At 35.2% G+C, this 22,294-nt stretch overlaps 1 protein-coding gene across 7 annotated transcripts in view; it reads left to right on the top strand.

Moving 5' to 3' along the window:
* Positions 1–22,285, top strand: part of EFR3A (EFR3 homolog A) — an 82,983-nt gene extending 60,698 nt beyond the window's left edge. For 4 of the 7 annotated variants that reach the window (XM_064507880.1, XM_064507877.1, XM_064507879.1 and 1 more), the window contains 11 exons: positions 1,418–1,590; positions 2,048–2,123; positions 4,710–4,871; positions 7,008–7,139; positions 7,880–7,944; positions 8,508–8,641; positions 15,738–15,826; positions 16,419–16,467; positions 17,797–17,900; positions 18,499–18,548; positions 19,264–22,285. In XM_064507880.1, the coding sequence (XP_064363950.1) occupies positions 1,418–1,590; positions 2,048–2,123; positions 4,710–4,871; positions 7,008–7,139; positions 7,880–7,944; positions 8,508–8,641; positions 15,738–15,826; positions 16,419–16,467; positions 17,797–17,900; positions 18,499–18,548; positions 19,264–19,369 (1,140 nt within the window). In that variant the 3' untranslated portion in view covers positions 19,370–22,285. Of the gene's footprint in view, positions 1–1,417; positions 1,591–2,047; positions 2,124–4,709; positions 4,872–7,007; positions 7,140–7,879; positions 7,948–8,507; positions 8,642–15,737; positions 15,827–16,418; positions 16,468–17,796; positions 17,901–18,498; positions 18,549–19,263 lie in introns of all 7 variants that reach the window. The other 3 variants (XM_064507878.1, XM_064507884.1, XM_064507882.1) reach the window with 2 other exon arrangements.
* Positions 22,286–22,294: the final 9 nt, after the last annotated feature.

Below are 22,294 nucleotides of genomic sequence, written 5' to 3' on the forward strand. Positions count from 1 at the left end.
TGTAAGCAGGCTGTGAGGGATTCAGGTTGTGCCTATAAAAGTAGTTGAACACTTTTGACTTTAAATTTTGTTTTGGCTCCTCTTTTATAAAGTGAAAGCAAAATCCCCTCACAGCACAAAGACGTAAAAGTGAATGTTTTCAAGCTTATGAATTACTCAGACATTGGTAAATATTGCAGAAAAGATGTGGGAAGGAGCAAAGCTTTTATGGTTGTGTATAAGATGTCATCTGCACACATAATAAAGAACTGGAAATTGCTGAACCCTGCGTGTTCTGTGTACTGAACACTATCATATGTCCTTTAGGAAAAGAATAATACTTGATAACATAATCAGTCTGTTGTCATGCATGTACACAGATGGATAACTTGAAGTTGTACAGGCAATTAAAAACTTGCACTTCATTAAAAATACATGCTTTTATTTGCAGCCTTACTGTTTGTAAAACTAGTAGTTTTCCGTTTCAAAGAACATAATCAAATTCCTTCATATGGCATCGCTAATGCCCTCGTGTTCCTCTGTCAACCACTTTGCCTTCTACTATCTATTCAGCTATGCTCTTACAACTGGTGCTTGCACACAATTCACATGTAAAAGCTGTAGTGGTGTGGAGAATGCATAATGAAGACAGAATTATCATTCAAAGTCTTTGACAAACATATGATTGCATTTTATTATAACTCAATCTTGTATTACTTTGGACCCTTCATCCTTAATGGCTTGTATTTGGCAGTTTCTGAATCCTGTCTTGTTTTTGAGGTTGTAATACTTTGGTAATCTCCCATTTAAGGAGCAGTAACTTCTTAAATGTTTGACAGCTGTAAATGTTCACCTGATTAATATTAAAACTGTCGTGTTGAAGTAAGCTCTTTCTTATGTATCTACAATACTTGTTTTGAAGAAAAAGAATTGAACGAAGCAGGTCAGGGTTAGTATTAGTTTAAAAACAACTTAATAGACTTGATTCTTTTTTTTTTTGAATTTATTTTCACATGGGCATGCTTAGTAGCATACATGAACAGCTCAGAGATTAAACTAAGCTTGAAATGGAAAATTCTTTGCAGAAATTGTTACCTCCTCCAACTTTTCATGGGCTTTCTCCCCCTTCCCCACATGAATGTTTATTCAGGAATAGAACTTCATGAATAGTAGCTTTATTTTTCTTTTAAGTGTTTTGGTAGTGGAGGGGTCCTGAGAAAAGCCACTTAAAAACAGATGAGGGAGTTCATTTGAACATGATTGTTAAAGGCTTTCTAAATTCATAGTGAGGTTAAGAATTTTCAAAATTAATCCTGGACTTTCAATTGAATCCACCTCCCAGATGCCACATAAAGCTCACTAAAAAGTGAATGGTAGCTGCAGGTACTTCTTATAGTGTAATAATGACACACATTAATATTACTTCAACAATGAACAGGTGACTTCAGGATACAAAGCAACAGCTATCACTAACGCACTTCCTGCCCCATTTCTGGACCCACTGTTGTCGCCTTCACTTATGGAGGACTCTGAGCTAAGGCAGCTGGTCTTGGAAGTACTGCATAATCTCATTGATCGGCATGACAACAGGGCAAAACTCAGAGGAATACGGTATTTGGTTTTTTTGTTTGCTTTGGTGTAGTTGCAATTCTAGTTTAATATCTGAATGCTAAGTAATGTAGATTCTTTTATATTGTTCCCAAATATTAAATGTTAATGTACTGTGATACATGCACAGTACCTTTAGTGCCATTTGTTGATGGAAAAAGTTTCATGGGTAAGCCTTAATGCATAATACATTAAATGATCATTCCAAATAGCTGCTAGTTTAACTGACTTTGTCTTCCACAAAGCAGATACCAGTTACAGAATATAGTATTTTATTGGGGGGTGTCATAATTGCATTTATGGTTCCCCCTCTTCAACTGGAATTTGAATGTCATTGTTAAACATGGATAATTAAAGTGGAAATTGCTTCAAGATTTGTTTGAACAGTTCATACATTTCACATCATCTTTTTCCTTTGCAACCTCTTTTTACTAAAATGACAGCTTGGCTTCCTTTGTAGAATAATACCAGATGTTTCTGATCTAAAGATAAAACGAGACAAAATTTCAAGGCAAGATGTGAGCTTCATGAAAAAGGTAATAAAAAGAAAAAGTTAACTTTTCCATCTAGAAAGAAGATAAAGTATCTGAACCAGTAACTTTGCTTTTCTTCTACAACTCTGGTATTGCAACATTTTGCCAATATCATTATCGAGTATTTTTTATTCAAATCTCAATGACTTAAATGTTGAGGTACTCTAGGTACTTTAGAGATGGTTTTGTGGAATAAAATTTGCAGTTAGCTCTTTGGTGAAAATTGTTACATACATGAAATTTTAACAGTGTATATCTAAACTATGATTCTCAAAAGAGCTCCATATAGTTAGGTCTCTCTAGAGCATTTCGTTTATGCTCAGTGTGATCTTTTCATGCAGAGTTAATTCTCAATGTTTTTTATAAAAGCTGAATTAAGGTATAAACTCAATTTAGAGTAGTAGTCTTTCTCTTCTGTTCATGTATTTCATTGTGTTTTCACATCAATATTTAAAAGTCTTCTTTAAAAATCTACTTGGTACAGCATCTTAAGAAGTAAAGATATCAAAGAGTTAACTTTGAAGAAAAATTGTGCCTCCTTACAAGATCATTTTTACAAGACATTGTGCCAGTTGACTTCTGAGTATGCTTGGCTCCAGAGAAACAGTCTAAAGAAACCTTGTATTTAATCTTGCGGCTTCTTGCCAGAAATATGTAGCAACTTATCAGTTAAGCCTGAAGTATGTGAACATACAGAAAATGCTTCAATTTGTTTTGTCTGGCAGTTAAGGAAATACATTAGATCCATGGCCCATTAGGTCCATGTTAAATAATACCTGGGGGTTTTTTTGTTTGTTTTTTGTTTTTTGGTTTTTTTTTTTTTTTTTAGATGATGGTTATGTGGGGTGAATTATTTCTTTACATTAAACACCTTACCTTCTACTTGGGAGGAATACCTGTAGTTTTTAATGCACTCTATCATTTCCTCTGAGAACTTCCTATTTCCTGACTATAGCTTATCTTTGTAGATATATTTGTAAACAAAAAATACAAGTTACAGAAGTCAGTACAAGGAGGTCTTAAAAATATTTATCGTTGTGACCAGCCTGGGAAAATATATTTCTCACACCTGTCCTATGCAGCTTTGTTTTTGTTTTCTATTAGTTATGAAATTTAAATATGCATGTCTTCAAAGAGCTAACTGCATTTAATATTGTGATTATAAAAATCAGAAGAATTGCAGTTTAACTTGTCCAGAAGCAAAAATACTACATATAAAATAATATGCAAAATTGATTTGCACAGCTTTCAACTAACATTGCAGGTTATGTGTTCTTGCTACAGTTAATATTCCTTTCAGTGTATTTAAACATATTTTGGGTAATATTATAATAATGCATATATAAAGCATATTCAAACATTGGCAATTATTGGTAATGTGTGTTTGTAAAAACTGAATTAACTTTAAATCTAGCAGTTTAATATCTATGATCTAAAACAGTTTGGAAAAGTTTAGTTATGGGTTTTGCTAGATAAAAATTTTAACTGAAACTAAATATGTGAATTTTTAGTTTACACTATCATTTGAAAAAGAGGGCAGGAAGGGGAGAAGAGTCTCTTCCAGGTTCAGAAAAGATTATGCAGTCTTCTAGAAAACTATTAACCTTGTGGAATGACTTCATTCAGTAATTATCCATGTGATTCCATTTTTGATGTGTATCATAGACCTAATTTTAAGCACCCAATTTAGATGTACAAGTTAGCCTTCTCTTCCCAGATTTCTTGCGTAATCAAGGAAGTTGAGGTGAAGCACTTCCAAAAGTCCCTTAAGATCTGAATGACCTTCTAGGCTATCTTCATGTTGTATGAGGAAGCTAGGGCAACTGTGTATCAAATTTAGGCATTTCAGATACCTGAAATGAGGTGAAGTTCTATAAGATGTAGGCACTAAACTGTTTTCATCTGAGTCTACCTCTTCCAAGCCAGTTTTGGCTCTCTATTATTTAGAGAAACTAAAGATACTAATGATAGCCAGTGTCTTGCTAGGGAAATACCAAACTTCTTGCATTTTGTAGTCTTCCTGGAAAGATGCTTTGTATTCTAGAAAGTCCCCATAATGCATTTATTTTCATATCTGGGAACATTTCTTTATCAGTGTGGCGAATTATGTCATTACTTGTATTTTTTAAATGTGATGTGCGCAATGTACAGCTAACCTTTACTATGCTTATTTCATAGCATCTTTTGTGCTATGCCAATAGCTTAATTTCTCCCGTTTTTCTAAATACAACACTGGATAGATACATAGCATTACTGGTCCCCGAGATATATTTGAAAAACAGTGTGCATTCATGTGCGGTTTCCTGCATCATCTTGCCCATCTGCGTACTTCTGTATTAAAAAAACAAAACCAAAAAGCCCCAAGTATTTTAGAAAAATACAATTTAGAAAAAAGCTGCTTATTTGAAATAGCTGTCATGGTTGTAAACTAGTGATCTTTCTGATTAATCATCTACATATATATTTATATTTTTAATTGTCTAACCAAAATGATCCTACATCAAAGTTAGCGCTACTTGAGGCTAGATGATCTTTAGGTTTTCCTACTAACTTAAATTATTATGATTTGTTTGTTTGTTTTTATTATAGCATGGTCAACAACTGTACAGGCACATCTACCTAGGCTGTAAAGAAGAAGACAATGTCCAAAAGAACTTTGAGCTTCTTTATACATCTCTAGCTCTTACCACAATTGAACTAGCCAATGAAGAAGTGGTTATTGACCTCATTCGATTAGCAATTGCTTTGCAGGTATGACTCTTGATTAGCATTGAGATCATTGATTAATAATTTATATTTGTGAATAGAGTTGTAAATATGTTTTCTTTATTTGCATATCAGTCTTCAAATTGGGAATCACATCATTCAGACCTAATACAATTTTAAGAATGTGCAGTATGTACATAATATTTATGAACAGGGACGCTTCAACTTATCAGATTTGTTAGACTCCTGCAGTATGTATTCTTCATCAAATATAGAAAATGCAGAAATCTGTTGAAACATTCCCAAGAATCACTGATACATTTGTTAAGAGATTGACAAGGTATTCTTACAGTCTGTGATCTTGATTCAGTATTTATTACAAAATATATAGAACAACATTATGGCTTCACCTTGGGAGAAAGCTTTTGGATAATTGACTGGTTAGAAACAGGCTTATTTAATCTAACCTATACTAAAATTCTGCCAGTGTATTGAGAGGCTTTATTTCTTGACATTTCTTATACAGGATTAAACATATGTTTCATACTTGCATGCAGCCTTCAGAGAAGCTGTAAAACCTAGTAGCTTTATCCATGTCAAAATTAAAGCACTCTGAAAAATACTGTTGGTATGTAGCATGGAAATTTAATAAAATTGTGTCCTGTATTCTCAGTTCACTCTTGCACTGCGATTACTTATGCTAGGAAATAGAGGGCTTTATTGTTTTTATTTGTTTTAGCCACAGTTAAAAGTTAATTGAGTAGTTTTGAGGAAGGATTTAAATATGACAAAATCATAGTTTATATTTAGCCTCATATGATGGCATAAATTTCTAAATTGGCGAAAAAGAAGTGAAGGCATTTGAGATGCATCATCTGCATCTCACGTGTTCTGTCTCTGGAACTCTGGCAAGTTAATTCAAACTGTAAGACTATCAAATTTTGTGGGGGAAGATAAATCTTGTTACATATGTGTGTAAAATTAAATGGTCCATGGGCAACAGACTGAGATATCTAGGAAAGCTGGTAATCAACTGAATTGCCACTCCTAACTCCTACACAGGAGAGTGAACAGAGTGTATGAATAAATGGCTTTGTTCAAACCCTAAGCTGCAACAGTTTCAAGTTAGTTTTCTCATAAATGCAAAGAGCTAGGCTAAGTTTGGAGATATTCTTTAGGTATCAAAGCTGAGAAATATGTATGAAAAACCTAAATGGCAATGTGAAGAAAAGAAGTTTCAGGTATAGCTTCCAGTTTGCATTTTGTTTGTTTATTTACTGTTGCTAAATCCATAACTGAGAACCTAAAAGTGTATTTTAAACATCACTAGCTGCACAACTTTTTGGGGAAGCTTAAAAGGCACTTATTTAGATGTTTTTCTCTGGAAGACTTTCCCAGATCTCTTTTATGAAGTTTATTTGGCATCTCCATTGTAAAGTATTTTTCCTAAGAAGTCACTTTTGCAAAAGAGGTTAGCAAAAATAGACAGTGTGAGCTGGAAACACAAAAGAATCAAGTTGATGCAGAAGAAAAAGTGACTAAAAAGGTATCCTGAACAGTCACCTTGACTGTAAAGTTGCCTTATCAGATGGTCTTGAAGGAAATTCCCTTTCTCTGCTTCCTTATCTGTAAAAAAACAGAACAGTTCTTATCGACCTGCTACCATGGAAATGTTAATAATAAGCATTAAATAATCTCCTTAATGGTTTAGTACCAATGACTCACAACAGTGATGTTGTGTGTTGTTTTGGGGTTTTTTTGTTTGGTTGGTTTTTTGGGGTTTTTTTGTTTTTTTTAACTACGGTTTCTAATTCTCCTGAAAAAAATTTATGAACAGTAGGTGGTCGTTACGGGGATCTTAAGGGCTGGAGAATACCAGTCATTACTGTGTGCTCTCTTTTTATGGAGTAAAATTTGAGTTAAGTAGATTTATTCCTCCTCTTAGGGATTGGATCCTTCATGCTGTCTAGCTCCAGACCAATATTTACCTGATTCAAGAGCTAAACAACGATGCCAAGATTGTACAATGAAAATATTAAATGCCAAGTAATACTAGATAGTCATCATGTATCAGTTAATGTTCTTACTAATAATTACTACTACTGTATATTCAGGACAGTCTGGAGTGTTTAATGGACACAGGACGCTTTGGAGTGTTTAATGCTGTCCTTTATATTTCAGGACATTGCCATCATCAATGAGGATAATCTGCCAATGTTTAATCGTTGTGGTGTCATGGCATTGGTTGCAGCATATCTAAACTTTCTGAGTCAGATGATTGCGGTCCCTGCCTTTTGTCAGCATGTCAGCAAGGTAACGCATAGTTAACTAACTTCAGTCACTTAGTACAGTATGTCTTACTATAAAATGAATAAATAGCTTTTTCTAAGTAATTGTGTTCTATGACTTCATATGTTAATGAGGAACATAATGATGAAATGATATAACTAACAATATTATGCATAACAAGTAAAATAGATTAAGATACTATCATATCTTTTATTTCAAGTCTTCATTTTGCTTGCATGATTTGTGTTTTATATTGTTTCTGGAGCAATTGCTTTTCCCGTTATCTATAAATGACACTTTCCTCAAAAAATTTAGCATAATTTTAGGCGTATTAAGCAAATCTTCACCTACCGCTTATATTACGTCCACCAACATTGCTGCTTGTCTTCAGTCTCTGATGGCATTACTTGCTGACTCTTAAATTCATCCACAGAATGTTTTTCTCACAGTATAGCAGTTTTAGTTGGTTCATGCTGCTACGTATAATGGACTAAATACCCTTCTGGCATAAGACTTTACAGCCTCACTGGCTTTGGAAAAACAATGCTGCCGTACACAAGACCATGAGAACCACATTCTTAGTTTAAAGGCTGAGCGCCACAATCATTTTCTCTTGTTAAAAGACATTATTAAAGGCCTCATTTGTGCTGATGTAAATGTTAGTGAAGGATTTAATCTGCAACAGAACTTCTTTAAGTAACTTACTCACTGGAGGAAATAAGTATGGAACTATTGCATTCATACTATTTGTCTTGTTTTTTCAGGTCATTGAAACTAGAAGTCTGGAAGCACCTTATTTTCTACCGGAAACAATTTTCAAAGACAAATGCAAGTAAGTAAAATTCAGTATGTTAATAAATTAACACTGAAATACCTATCTTACTTTATAAAAACTGTACATCTTTGAAATATGTTGTGTCTTTGAAAAGCATTATGGAGGTTTAATAGTATACAGGATAAGCAGAAGAAAACCAAGCATTGAAACATATACAAAAAAGATCTACTGTTTTTCAGACTTTTTTATTGTAGCGAGAGATGCTTGCATCTATATCATATGATGCTTGTTCTGAGTGTTAATAAAGCAAAATGTATTTTACTTACTATTACTTTGCAGTTTTCTCTGTAAGTCAGAGAGCATATTCTCTAAAGAAATAGCAGAGTAGGTAAGGAATGCATTTCAGATGATCAAGATGTGTTAAGGTAACTCATAATATTGCGGAGTTATTCAGTGGACTCACTTTGGGGTACATTCATTTTTAAATAACTGAGCAAATTTTATTTTCATCAGAACATCACCATTGAGCCTTTTTCTTGTTGCTTGTAGACTTTGGAAGAATATTTCACTTCATGAAAAAATCTCTATTGTTAGATAATAACCTCAAATATGTATTTCAACAGTCTTCCAAAATCCTTAGAGAAGCATGAAAAAAATTTATTTTTCCTCACAAACAAGATTGCGGAATCGTTAGGCGGCAGTGGATACAGTGTGGAAAGATTGTCGGTTCCATATGTACCCCAGGTAACGGGTAAGTGATGATTAGTGGCAAAACTGTTAAATACCAGTTATTAAGAATGCTTTCTTAATGCCTTGCCTGTCACTACATCAAATGAAATATAATTTCAATACTTGGCAACAAAATTTTATCATCATATAATTTTGTCATCTTCACAAGATTTTTTTTTTATGAGCTACTGAATTATTGTTAAGATATTTCAACTTCATGTGTCTTTGAATTTTTTTTTCCCCTTAAATTCAGGAGGCAGGGCAGAAAGCCCTTGAGCCCACTTCGACTCTTTTTGAAGAAGCCTTTGCTTTCTAAAGAGCACTTAATAGGACACTAGTGGTTATTAGTGTGTTTCTGTATTAACTTGAGCTAGCAGGTAAGGCAGGAGTATAAAAGTCTATATACTTTATCCTTTTTATGTAGTCACTGGAAGGAGCATATCCCATCCTGATTCACAAGCTCTTGCCGTCTGGCTTTATGCTGACCAGAGTTACTTGCCTTAGCCAAATTCTCAATGAGCAGATGTTAATTTAATTAATAATGGTATGTTTGCCTTCACTGGGTATCTATGCTAGCAAGCGACATGTGAGGTAACACACTGAAGGTAAAGTATACCTGAGGAAGATTTGTGGGAGTTCTTGCTACCCATGATGGACGTGCAAATAGTATGCGAGTGACTACCTGGTGTGTGGTTGTGGGTTTTCTCCTTTTATTTTGAAAGCCAATTAAGCAACTTACTGAAAAATTGTTCGAAGAAGTTGTTTTACTGTATGTGTTTTGTGAATGTACACAACTGTTATTGTAATGGACTTTGAAACATCCCAATCTGAAGTATAAGCTCAAAATGAAAGTTCCTTCCAGGAAAATGGCTTTATCTTTTGTAGACTGTACATATAAGCAAACGTAATACACATGGACAGTGTGTAGACGTCAGATCTGGGACCCCTGCAGTGCAGTTCAAGGACATTGCAGCCTGCTCTTGAATAAGTTTTGTTTGGATAGATACTGTGGGAGAGAATGAGTTCTCCAGAACAACTGATCTGGTTTTGCCCCAAGTACTATCAGGCAACCTAGTGATATATCCTGAGACATAGCTGCAATGTCAGTATTCTCTGCTGCTGGGATGGCTTCTTCTAACAAGGGAAATGTTCTTCTAACAAGGGAAAAAATGCAAATTTCATCTGACAAACAAAAGACATTTAACACTATATATCTTACTGTTGGAGGAAGAAGTAGGTGCCAAATAAGGAAAGGTTCTGTTTTCAGATTTTTACTGTGTTTGAGTAAACGTGAATTGAATGAGAAAAATAGTCAGGTTGAGATTTTATGTGAAGAGTTAAGCTGCTTCTAGAAGATGAGGTATCTTTGTAGACAAACAATCTTGCTAGGGTTTTCTTGGATACCCTCTTAAAAACTTATTCCTCCCCAGGAAGCTGTACAAGTTCTGACATGAGAAAGGTTAAACAAATTTAGTTGCAAGTGTGCAATTAACTGCTTATTTGGGTGATGAAAAATGTTTCTATTTAATACTAAATCTTAGAGAACATTGGGGGGGGGGGTGTTTTATAATGATAACTAGTTTCAGATACTTTTCTTTAATCTCTGATCCTGATGGATATTGAGCTTCCAAAGTTTTCATTTATCTAAATCAGGACCAAAGCGAATATTTTGGAATTCTGAAACTTTTCATTTTGACTGGAATGAAATGTTTCATTTCTACTGTTATATTATAATGCTAGAATATAGTGTTTCAAAATATCTCAGTAACTTCAGTAGAAGATGAATTGGCTTTTTTTATATATTACTTTGAAAGTTACAATTGAATCCAAATTTCTCTGCCAAAAGGCAGTAAGAAAATTTCAGCCTAAATATTTGTAGTATTCCTAAACTTTAAGAATTTAATGTTTAACAATGACCTATAGAGATAGAATTATGATCATCTCTGCTTTCATATTAGGTTTTGGTATTCATGAAGAATTGATGTTCTGCGTACTCGGAAGACATTCATATTTGCAACATTTCATGCCTTTCTCCCTTCATTATTTTTAGGGAGGGGATAGCTGATGTTTAAATGTACACTTAATTATATTTCTTTTATATATTTGTTTGTTTGTATTTTTTTTTAATTTAGCTCTATTTCCATCAAGCAAAAAATCTCATAAATGCAGACACAAGTCGAAAGGTAAAAACGTTGTAGGTCAGCCTGCTCTCCTGGTAGCTGTGGTGTGTGTAAATAGGATATGCCTGGTTGAACATACTGTGCTTTTAGAAGGTCTTTAGACAAGCAGGCCAGAAATTGTGTTGTACTTAGTTTCTCCTTCTGCTTTTGTTGTTTCATCTCCTTCCTGATACACCTGTAGCCATGTCTGCAGCTAAAAAGTTTGCCTTTGTGTTTACTCTTAATTTGGAACTCTAAAATTTGGCAACTCTCTATTTTCTTCCCCTGAACAGGTGGTAAGTCCATAGCTATAATTTTTGTGACAGTTCTGATGACAAGAAATGAAATTGTAATGAATTTTAATGGAATTGTAGTGAAATTATGAGAACTTGTTGGGAAGTTGCAAGAAGTTGTCACCTATTCACACATGGTGATTTATCTTGCTCTGTATCCATGATAGATTCTAAAACTGAGGGTTTTCAATGAAATATGAAGATGAGTAAATATAGTACTAATCACTTTTGCTTTCATTCAGTTCTCTTTATTTCAATTTGTTGTTCATTAATTCAATTTAGTTTTTACTTGTATTATATTAAGATAAAAGGTGATATGCCCACACATTTCATATTTTAAGGTTTTCTCTTTAATTTTTCCCTGTGGGTTCTCTCCAAGGAGTATGGTGAGTTGTAAATGCAGAATTTGAGCACAGGATAGATTCTGTATTGTAAACCAAAAACTCAAAATACATTTTGTCTCTAGGTGCACAGTTTGGTTTTTATTCCCTCCCCCACTGCCATGACACACTACAGAGAATATTATCGGAGCAGGCTGTAAAATTTCCTATCCTTCAAGATAATACAGTTCCTAAACCAGTATCTGTGGGGACCTACATAGATGTGACTGTCAGCACAGTTCAAGATCTGGCTCAAAACTTTTAATGTCACACTCCTCATAAATAAATAAATCTCTGGTTGCCTATTACAATATTACGAGGAAAACTTTCACCAGTCTAGTGTGTATGACCACCTCGAGGAATGAGACAGTTAAATATTTTCTATTATTTTAATTAGCATCTAAAAGAGAACAGATTGATTGAACAGCAGAGATTCTGGATGCTATGTTTTTCCTTATATTTTTGTGTTTGAACAGAAATGTCTCCTAAGCACTTAATATAAATTGAATTTGGATAATGTAGAGGCTAATGAATTTATTGGGAATTTATTTATTTCATTTTAATGGTTATTTTACGTGAGTACAAGGGTATATTAAACTTTCAGTCACTTGAGAGGAAAAAATTCATTAGAAAAATGTATTTACTTACAGCAAAGTAAGCTACTGTATTTACTTGCAGCAAAAATGTTTGCTATACTCAACCCTGTAGAGTTACCAGCTATTCCAGGTAGTGTTCCCCCAGGCTGAGCTATAAATCCTTGAAGTGTTTTAGATGTGATATGTAGTGAGGTCTGGAAGCACTAATTTGATGTTAGAACCAGGAGGAATCAACTTTAGTTGTAACCCAGCATCTTCAGTTCAGGCGTAGATGCTTTCATATCATAAAAAAAGAGAAAGGAAAAAAAACTAGAGAGAAAGCAGTCAAGAAGATAAAACGATTGGTAATGAGGAAATCATTTTTGGAAAGTTGTTTTACTCGCCTGGGTTCATGAAAGAGTAGACTTTGCCTCGGTTGAGTGACAGCAAATAAAGGAAGCGTGGAAAATTTTGCTTGTGTTCAGATTTAAGAAAAAAAAACCACTTCAACTCGAAAGGCTAGTTTATTCCTTAGCATAATAATGTCATTTTGGAAAAGGTCATAAAGGTAATTAATCTCTCAAACCAGGTTTTCCAGGCCTGAAACAGTTTGTGAGGAAATGTACTGTCTTAACCAACATGGTGGAAAGGATGATGAATAGGAATTTAGTGCTTTGCTTACTCTGAGAGCTTGATTTGTGTAAGGATTTTTGTCCTTTTCCGTTGGTCTGCCAATGTAAATGGTCCTTAAAGTGAGAATCCGTTCCAAATGGATTAATGCCTATATGATTAAAATATAGGCTGTGTTTAGAACATCATACAATTGTAAATCCGTCCACCTACTACATCATGGTTTGAGAGGAGCTTATTTTTCAGGCCTGTGGTTGTTATTTTGAAAAGGAAGACAATTGCTGCTGGAAGCTGGGTTGTACTTTGGAAAGTAGTGGTCCTGATAAAATTTGCTGCTGGGCATTATAGAGGTAGTAAGACCAAAAATAACTTATCAGTTATACTTTTAAAATTGTTTGGAGTCTTACGATGTTTAAGCATGCATTTTTAACTCATAAAATTGTATTAGTGTGTGGCAGACTTCTAACTTTATTTCACTGCTCAGTCAAAATACTCCGATTATCTAGTTACTTTAATTTTGCTTATTCAGGACAAATCAATTTGCTATCTTCACTAGAAGTAAGGCATATAATCTAGCTGAAAATGTACCTGACAGAAATAGTCTTTTGTAAACAGGGCCTCGAGTGCCTAAATTATACTCAGTGCACGGGTGTTCGTTGGCTGTTCTCACCTGGAAAATTTTAGGGAGTTGCTGAATCCAGCAGCGCAATAGAGGCAAGGCCACCGCAGCTCAGTGCCCTCAGGTCCAGCCGGTAGCTGGTAGAGTCCCCCTTGCACACCCCAACACCTTCGTGTCTCTCAGTGAAGCCCCAGATCCCACAGTATTTCCAGGAGTTGGCCTGGACCCTCTGGTCCCTCCAATAGCTCCTCCCCGTGCCTCCCCCTCAGAGATGCACGCGTGGACCTGGCTCCCAGGCCACCTCCCCTGCTCGCCGGCTGGTCCGGCTTGTCACTCGCCAGCGATGGCACGCTGCCATGCGTACCCTTCTCACCCTGGGGGCTGGCACCCAGGCACACAGGCCCCGTGACCCGGGGTCCCGCTCCGGTTGCTGGCACTCAGACCTCCACACACACCCGTGTGCACAGAACAGAGTCCCTCACCCAGGAGAGCAGCTAGAAATGGAGGTTTGTGAGAAGACTGGACAGACCGTGCTGATGAGGCGCGGGGCATGGCCAGGCAAGCAGCTGCCCAGCAGCCTGGTTACACACGAGTGGCCCCTTCATGCTCTTATCCCTCCGTTCTCCCATGCTTGCTTTTCCCAAACCACCTCGATTTCCCTTTTTCTCCACCTTTGGTCCTTCCCCTGACCATCCCATAATAAGTCTCATGCAGTCCCCAAATGCTGTTCCCCGGCATCCTGTAATGAGTCCCGTGCCCCTCGGCAGTACCCCCTTGTTCTGCGAGGTGACGGGGAGCCGCTGCTGGTGGGTGTCCTGGCCCATGGGCTGATGCTCTCCTGGGACAGCCCTGGGGGCCGGGGCTCGTGTCTGTGGCTGGGTTTTTGGGATACCCTACAGCTGCTATGCCTCTGGGCTACTTTGTGTGTTGAGACGAGCTTGTTATCACTTAATCTAACAGAAAAAAGTACAAATTTCACGATTTTTTACTCACTTGATGTGTTGAAATGTTGAAGGGCAAGAACAGTGAGGCATCCATCATAAAAAATGAGTTACATGCAAAGCAGCCCTGAAAATGTGTCTTCTGTTTGCAGAATTAGAGTCAATTGCAGAGAGAGCAGCACGGTGGCAGCAAAGATGTACTTTTCTCTTGAGTTTACTCTTGACAGCGTATTTCCCTTCAGACTCTTGATGTATTGGAAAGTGCTTTTAAGCTGTCAGGGCCTGAAAATTAAATTGCTTCTTCAAAATATCTCTTCAAAAGCTCAGGGGTTCTGAGAATCGGATAGAGATAGCTGGAATTCAGGGTCTTTTTCACTAAATTTGTTCTTTCACTGGCTGTTGATCTTAAAATGGCATTTCATTTATAGGACTTTCCTGAAACTTTTTTAAGATAACTATATTCAGATCTAATGGAATGAATTGTTCATCCTTAGTATCTGCACTACAAAACATTTTTCTCACAAGCATTGAAAAAAGAGTATGAAAGAACTAGCATAAAGTACTACGTAGAGGGAAATTTTACTGTCATTCTCCTTATCCTCCGTGTAGTATCGAGTGTATGTAGATGCATCTCACTGTGCAGTTCAATTCATCAACTCAAAATAACAATGACCAATTCTAAATGGCTTGATCTCACCTAAAATCTAAAATGTGACAGGGCAATTCATGATTTTAGTAAATCAGATGCATGAAAGTGAGGATGTCTCTCTGTCAAAGGACCATCATGACATATTCTTAAATGTACTCTTGTTGTTTTTATCTCATGTTAATATATTAAAGCTCTAGAATGAGAAATGATTATATTATCTCTCAGATATGTGGTCACAAAAGAGAAATCCATCTATTGATGTTCCCCTTTGAACATAATCTACTTCCACATTAATGAAATTGTGATATTCCTTTTAATAAAGGCACAGTTGGTCTTATTCTGACAACATTTTCAGGGCAGTTGGACTTCCTAAAATTTCGAAGAAAGTCAGAAAAAGTCAGAATACCTTTTTCCACCAAGTAGACTTTAGAATCGCCCAATAGATATTTGTAAAACAAGAATAATGAAGAATTGTTTTTAGTTTCCATGCAGGAATCTTTACTTCTTTCATCAGTGAATCCCTTTCAAGTGATTCCCCTTTTCTGTTTCAAAATACCTTCAAGCTACAACCTTAAAGTTTCAGTTTCAAAACAAGCAAGCAAAAAAGTTCAGGCTTTTGTAAACTGCTTCACAGCAGTGTATCATCATGTGTTCTGTGGTATTGCATGTTTGAATGAGATTTCATCTCAAGTTCTTAAACTATGGACTTTCAAAAGAAAGTTGGAAGAATTGGTCAGAACAGTAACTGGTCATTTTCCATGTAGAAATCTTTTTTTTTAAAAAAAAAAAAAAAAAGTTATCATAAATCATGTAGAAATTTGGTTCTTTGTTTCAGCTGTTACAAAACTGAGAAAATACTGTTTTTCTTTCAGATGAAGACAGACTCTCCAGAAGAAAGAGCATAGTTGACACGGTATCTATTCAGGTGGATATTCTGCCTGGGAACAGCACGGAGGATAAGGTAGGAAAATCACAAGATACTTTAACAAATCACCTTCTGGGGCAGGGAAACAAACTGCAAACAAAACTTTTCCTGTATGTATAATATCTAATTGTTCTCAAAGGAGAGTTTTGCAGAAATTTAAGTCCATTTACAAAGCATTGCTGTCAGGGAGCATCTTGAGCAGAGAGTTGGAAAGCTTTCCCTGGTCTCATTTTCTGTGGTTTTCCCCAGTAAATCATCCTGGGGAAGCTGTTTAGGACAGAACTTGAGCCTGAATAATAATTCTGATATATTGTTGGTATTTAAAGACAGTCTTGTAGTAAAAAAAGTGCTGGTCATCTTTAAATGAAGCTGTCACTATCAGTTCTGACTATATAAAAATAGTTGCATCTTAAGAGATGCCAATCATTACAGTGGCTAAAAAGCATAAATTAGTGATCTGTCTGCTATAATAGGAGCTCCTAACAAAACAATTAGAAACTTGTAAGGCAAAAAAGCTCTATAGCCCTTCAGGAGCATTCTGTATTTATTGCATTCTGTATTTATGACATTCCTTATTTTTACAAAGCTTTTGATACGTGATGATTAAGGGGTTTTCTTTCTTCTTTAGATTGATAGTACTGAAGAAATCACTTTTGAAGCTTTGAAGAAAGCAATTGGTAAGACTTATTACAATTGTGCTTATGCCGTTTACTTCCAGATTGCTGTGGAATTACTAGAGAAGAGGCTTTACTAGAATAATGTAATTAAAATATTACATTTATTTCTCATCAGAGAGTAAATTGATTTAAAACTTCAGTCAGTTGTTTCCAAGTTTCTGAAATATTTCCATAATTTTAATGAATCCTTTTAGTTTTCTGAAGCTAATATGACTGAATGAGAAGTATTTGGAAATGCCTCTGATGTATAAATTGGCTCTTACAGGCTAACTTATGAAAAAAGTAAGATTTCCAAATTCTATGAGGTGATTATTTATAAAACAACTTAAATACGTTTTTACGTATTAAAAACAGATCAGGTAGGTATTCAATGCGTTCACAAAATATATTGAAGGAAACAGGTTGCAGCCTTCATAAACACTCCATTTTCAAGTTCATGTATTGATATATATGATTCAGTTAAAAGAAGATTCTTCTAATTGGTGACCCAGCTAGCAGAACTTGGAATTAACCAGTTTCCTTATTTCATATTGCTATCCAGCCCAGCTAAACTCTGTCAAAGTTGGAACTTAAAGATTGAAATTTTAAACGCTAAGTCTGTCTGCCAGTTTTCCAAGACTGCCTAATCCTGGTAGTACTTAAATTCATTAGGTACCAGGAATTTCCAAAGGTGTTTGTCATTTGTTGCAGTGTCTGCTTAACCATGCTTTTGGGGAAGAAATAGGTATCTTCTGTTGCTTTGCAGTCCAGGTAAACATGCTTCTGAGCTTCATCCAGATCCCTGGAGAGATTAAAAAGTGCGTGCATGGTCAGGACTCCGCATAATGACTGTAATACCTTTTGGCATACTTATTCCAGTAGTAGTAGAACCTGGTTCTAGATTCACTCAACCTATGGAGATTGAATTTGCTTTTCCCAAATCCTGACCTAAATTCTGATAGAAAATCCTGCCTACCTGTCTGTGATACTGGGAGAGAGGGTGCTCAGTTCTCTTCTCTTGTGTGCTGTGAGTAAGAAGAACAGAGTTTTGGGCCCAGATAATGAAGCAAGAGGAAATCTGACTGCCCTGGTAATTAAAGCACATAGTGAGAAAGGGGCAAAACTAGCATTCTCAACCCAATTCCTCAAAAATGAATCTACATTTTGCATTAGATGCAATGTCTGATGACAGCTCACTTGGGTATGGTTGCATCACTTGAAATACAGTTGTTCTTTGCTTCTGTAGTGCACATTTGAAGGTTAAAAATATGACGTAAATGAAGAAAAAAGAGGTTTATATCACTTGTACTCGATAAACATAGATTACATTTATCTTTAATTTTTTTTAAGATAATAATGGACTTGAAGAACAGGAAAAAGAAAAAAGGCGTCTTGTGATTGAAAAGTTCCAAAAAGCACCATTTGAAGAAATTGCAGCACAATGTGAAACCAAAGTGAGTTTCTGAAAATTGTTATACAGCACTGAAGATATTAATATAATCTTTAATGGATATACGTTGGCCGAAGATTGGTTGTGGTACTGTATCACTACAGTTACTGTTAAAGAACACTGTTTAGCTCTTCAGCTATTGTCTCTACTATTAGCAGTCTTGGGCAATTCCAAAATGCGATTTCGATTGGTCCTTTATGCCATTTGAAAAGAAGTGGAGATCTTACACACTCTTCATCTTAATGTTATCCTTACTGTCTTTGAAACCTAGATTCACATTTCATTCACATTTCATTGTGGAATAACTGGAGCAGTGTTTACCTCATTACGTGTTTTGAATAGCTAAATGTTTTTGAAGTTTGTTAAATTCCTATCTGCAGCAGCAAAAGTTGCTATATAAGTCCTTGCACTGTAAGGCAGGTTCTCATGTGCCTCTTTAGAGCTTAGAATCCTTGCAGCAGTGGAGAGGAAAGTCTAAATGGGAAATGCCGCTTAGATTTGCCACATGGCAATGTGGAACACTCTGAGTCAGCCTCGTGTGTTCGATTTAGCTTCATTCAATATATAGTAGCTAATTATGAAATCTTAATTTTTTTCTCTAGGCAAACTTGCTTCATGATAGACTTGCACAGATACTGGAACTCACCATTCGGTAAGGTTTTATGCAAGAATGTGATGAATGGAAAATGAGTTCTAAAATAATTGTGGACTGCTTTTAAGTGCTTATAGTATCTTAAACACATAATATTCATAAAATAATTGACATACTTGAAAAAGAATAGTCTTAATCTAAAAGAGTCACTTTTTCTTGTTGTTATTTTGAATCTTTTAGATAGAGGAGAATATCCAGTGACCGTGTCATAGCATAAGTGCTGGATGTATAAATGCCTTTTAAAAGTTTAATCACTCAATTGAAATCGAAGAGAATTGGCCCCTAACTATGGAGATATGGAGAGTATTTATGATATTATATTACATTTTAGCAAGTTCAAAGGTTTTTATATTGTTGTATTATTTTTATGCAAAACAGTAGTATTGAAAAATGCTGTTTTCTCATTGCTCTGAGGAACTAAAAAATGGAACACAAGAAATAGTACATGACTATTGTAGAGAATCATGCTTATCTGTTGTGTGGTATGAATAATTCTTGTTAGAAAAAAAAAAGTGTATTTTCATCAATGAAGTTGATTCAGACCAGAGTGCATATAAATACTGAGGCATGATAACTTAATTTCAGGAATAAGATAAAATAGGAGGTTATTGAAAAAAGTTCATTTTTGTTTCCCAGTTATTAGTGTAATAATTATAAAAGAGAAAGCAGTCTTTATAATCATAAATTATATATAATGATTGTTCTTCTCACACAGCCCTCCACCGAGCCCCTCGGGAACGATGACCATTACTGCTGGACATGCTCATTACCAATCTGTTCCAGTCTATGAGATGAAGTTTCCAGATCTTTGTGTGTATTAAGTGTCTTCTGAAGTCTGCTGGACATTATTTAGAGTAGAGTACAATAGAAAGAACAAGATGAGTTTTCAAATTTTATTGTTTATTTCATCCAAATTGACTTTAAAATAATGAGGGACATGAGCCAAATGCAGATTATTTTTTAGCCAAACTCGTGAAACTGTCTTGAGTCATTTGTTTACTAGTATATTTGAAGTTAGGTTTGTTATATATCACATTCCTTCATTTTCATACATGTAGAAGTTAGATGTAAAATCTGTTTTGCCATATAGATGAGTATTTCAGTTATTCCAGAAATTTGTATTTCTGTAAATTCCTTTAATTTGAGGTGTTGTAATTGCAGGACCTGTTAGAGCTTATTTCTGTTTTGTTTCGTTTTCCTCCCATCCCCCTCGATTTATGTATCTAACTAGAATGCTTTTGGCTTGCTTTGTCTCAATACATGTAATAGTAGAGCAGGACCTTAGTTCCCTTTTGTTCTTTCTCTGTCATAGTCTGGTTCTTTACTTTGGAAGATATTGGGGGTGGGAACAGGATGGGACAATACCTTACATGTGTTCAAGTACAGTAAATGAATGATTGGACACTTGTTAATATCTTTGGTTATATATAACGTGCTTTTTAGATATATACCCCCAGTATCTATCCTCTGTTACCAGCTGAGAATTAGTGCATTGCTTAACAGATGAAAAGTCTCTTCTTGAAACACTGAATGGTGCAATATTTTTCATGTCTTAAGATACATAGTTTACAGACTGTACTTTTGAAAATGCAGTAGTATTTTGCTCTGTCTGCTTTAGTATAAATACATGAGAGATATATTTAGTGTAGCAACAGATAAACTGAGGGCATTTTAAATCATAAATACAGAAAATACAATTATATTCTATGAGATGTTTCTCTGTAGTTTATTACAGCTTTTTAATTATATTTTGGAAGTTGAAAGAAAACTGCATGAAACCATTTAAAGACTAAGAATTTATTACATGTGTTTTCAAGCAAAAGCATTTTTACAGTTGCATCTGTGTGTTCATTTTTGTTTCATTTCACAAATCTTACTGGAAATAATGAAAATGTAGTAACTTTCATAGGTTTATGTATCTGAGTACACAATTCAAATGTAAATTCAGTAAAACCGATGGAGTAAATCACTGAGCTTTTGATGGTAATTGACAAAGCTGTCTTACTAAATTCTTCACGCAAAAAGAAAAATTATCTGTAGCTGATGTCATAAATAGAAATTTGAAGTCCTGTAATCTATCTGAGTCTGACTGAAGCAAACGCTAATGTGAGTGACTTTTCTCAGATATCTGTATCAAACATAAAACATTTCAGTTAGCCAGCGGTTTAAATGAACAGTGATCAGGCCATGAGCAAAGTGAGGTAGCTTCATTTAGGCATGCTTTGAGCAGGGGCTTGGACTAGATTACCTTCAGAAGTCCCAACCTAAATTAATCTATGATTTCATAATTCTGAGATCCAAATGGTTATTGTTTGATGAGCAAGCCAGCTAACTTGCTAAATATTCTGAGCATTTATGCACCTGCTGTGAAACAGACTTCCAGATTTTTGAACTGATGTACAGTATTCCACTGCACTGCTTTTAAAAGCTTAATATGACATGACATCAGAGAAATTCCAGCTACTTAAACCTATGAGATAACATGCTGAGACTTTCAGAAACCATTCGCAAAACTCAAAAGGTAATTGAGACCTTCTTTTCAGTTTAACAGTGCAATCACAGCTGTTAGTGGATGACGAAACAGCCCTTTACCTACAGCATTCCGTTGTGATTTTTACTGCTGCAGCGTATGAGCCTGATCAGACCACAGTCTGCACATAAGTAGGACTCGTTGTCACTCTAGCTTTTAGTTTTCAGTTTTTGTTTTTTTAAGGTAAGACATAATAGTTTATACCTATATAAGGAGTGTAATTTTTTAAATAGTAAATATAACCTAGGGATACAATGTAAAACACTTATCCACTCTGTCATTTTTTAGGGTAACACTGTGCACTTTTGTACAAAAAGAAAAATAAGCAGTCTAAAGAATAAGAAATACAGAATGTACTTTTGTTTGCACTCTTGCAGTATGCAGACTGTGTAAGTACAGAATTGTTTCTCTGAATTCTGTTGCATGAATGCTGTCTTTGAAAATAATTACATTTGTTTCATTTCCTGTTGTGTTTATGAAATATTTTTCATTTATGCTAATGACAGGTTTCCATGCTTCCAAAGTTCAAACTAGCTTTGTTTGGGGAGTGCAGGTGTTGTACAGGTATTGAGCAGGGAATGAAAAGTTTGTAACTCTCCAAGTGCTGAGATGATGTTTAAGTTCTTCCTTTCTGGAAATTCAGGGAAGTCTGTAAGTTGTCAGTTGGTTCACTCTGGCCATTTTGGACAGTTAAGAGATGGGATTCACTGCAAAATGTATTGTTGTGATAGCTTCCTATAGTGTGTAGGTAATAAATGAAACCAAATGAATTAAGAATGCTGTTTTACAGTATGAAGTTGCTTTGATTCACTTACCTTCTTATGTTCTTGAAAAGAATTGCAGAACGTAAAACTCAGAATGTGCATACTGGGTCTGTATTTCTGCAACGTGTTGAGTACTGTTTAAATGTTAATAAATTGGTATCCGGCTGTTTAATGTATTCCAGCTTTTGCTTTGACTTCTCTTCCCCTTCATGTCATTTTGAAAAATTTTGGCTTTTGGTAGTGGTTCATTTTAAATCAAACAAAATCTTTGTTAATTTCAAAAGATAAAAATAGCCTGTTGTCCAAAATCAGCATAGGGCTAATTTGTCTGTTGTCTTGATGGTCATATGTTCTGTACTGTACGCAATGAAACAGTTTCAGTAAATGTAAGAATACACTGTGCAATCTATATTTAAGCAATAAAATAAACCAAAATGTAAATATTTTCTATG

The sequence above is a fragment of the Dromaius novaehollandiae genome, chromosome 2 (genome assembly GCF_036370855.1).
Source record: "Dromaius novaehollandiae isolate bDroNov1 chromosome 2, bDroNov1.hap1, whole genome shotgun sequence".
Lineage (NCBI taxonomy): Eukaryota > Metazoa > Chordata > Aves > Casuariiformes > Dromaiidae > Dromaius > Dromaius novaehollandiae.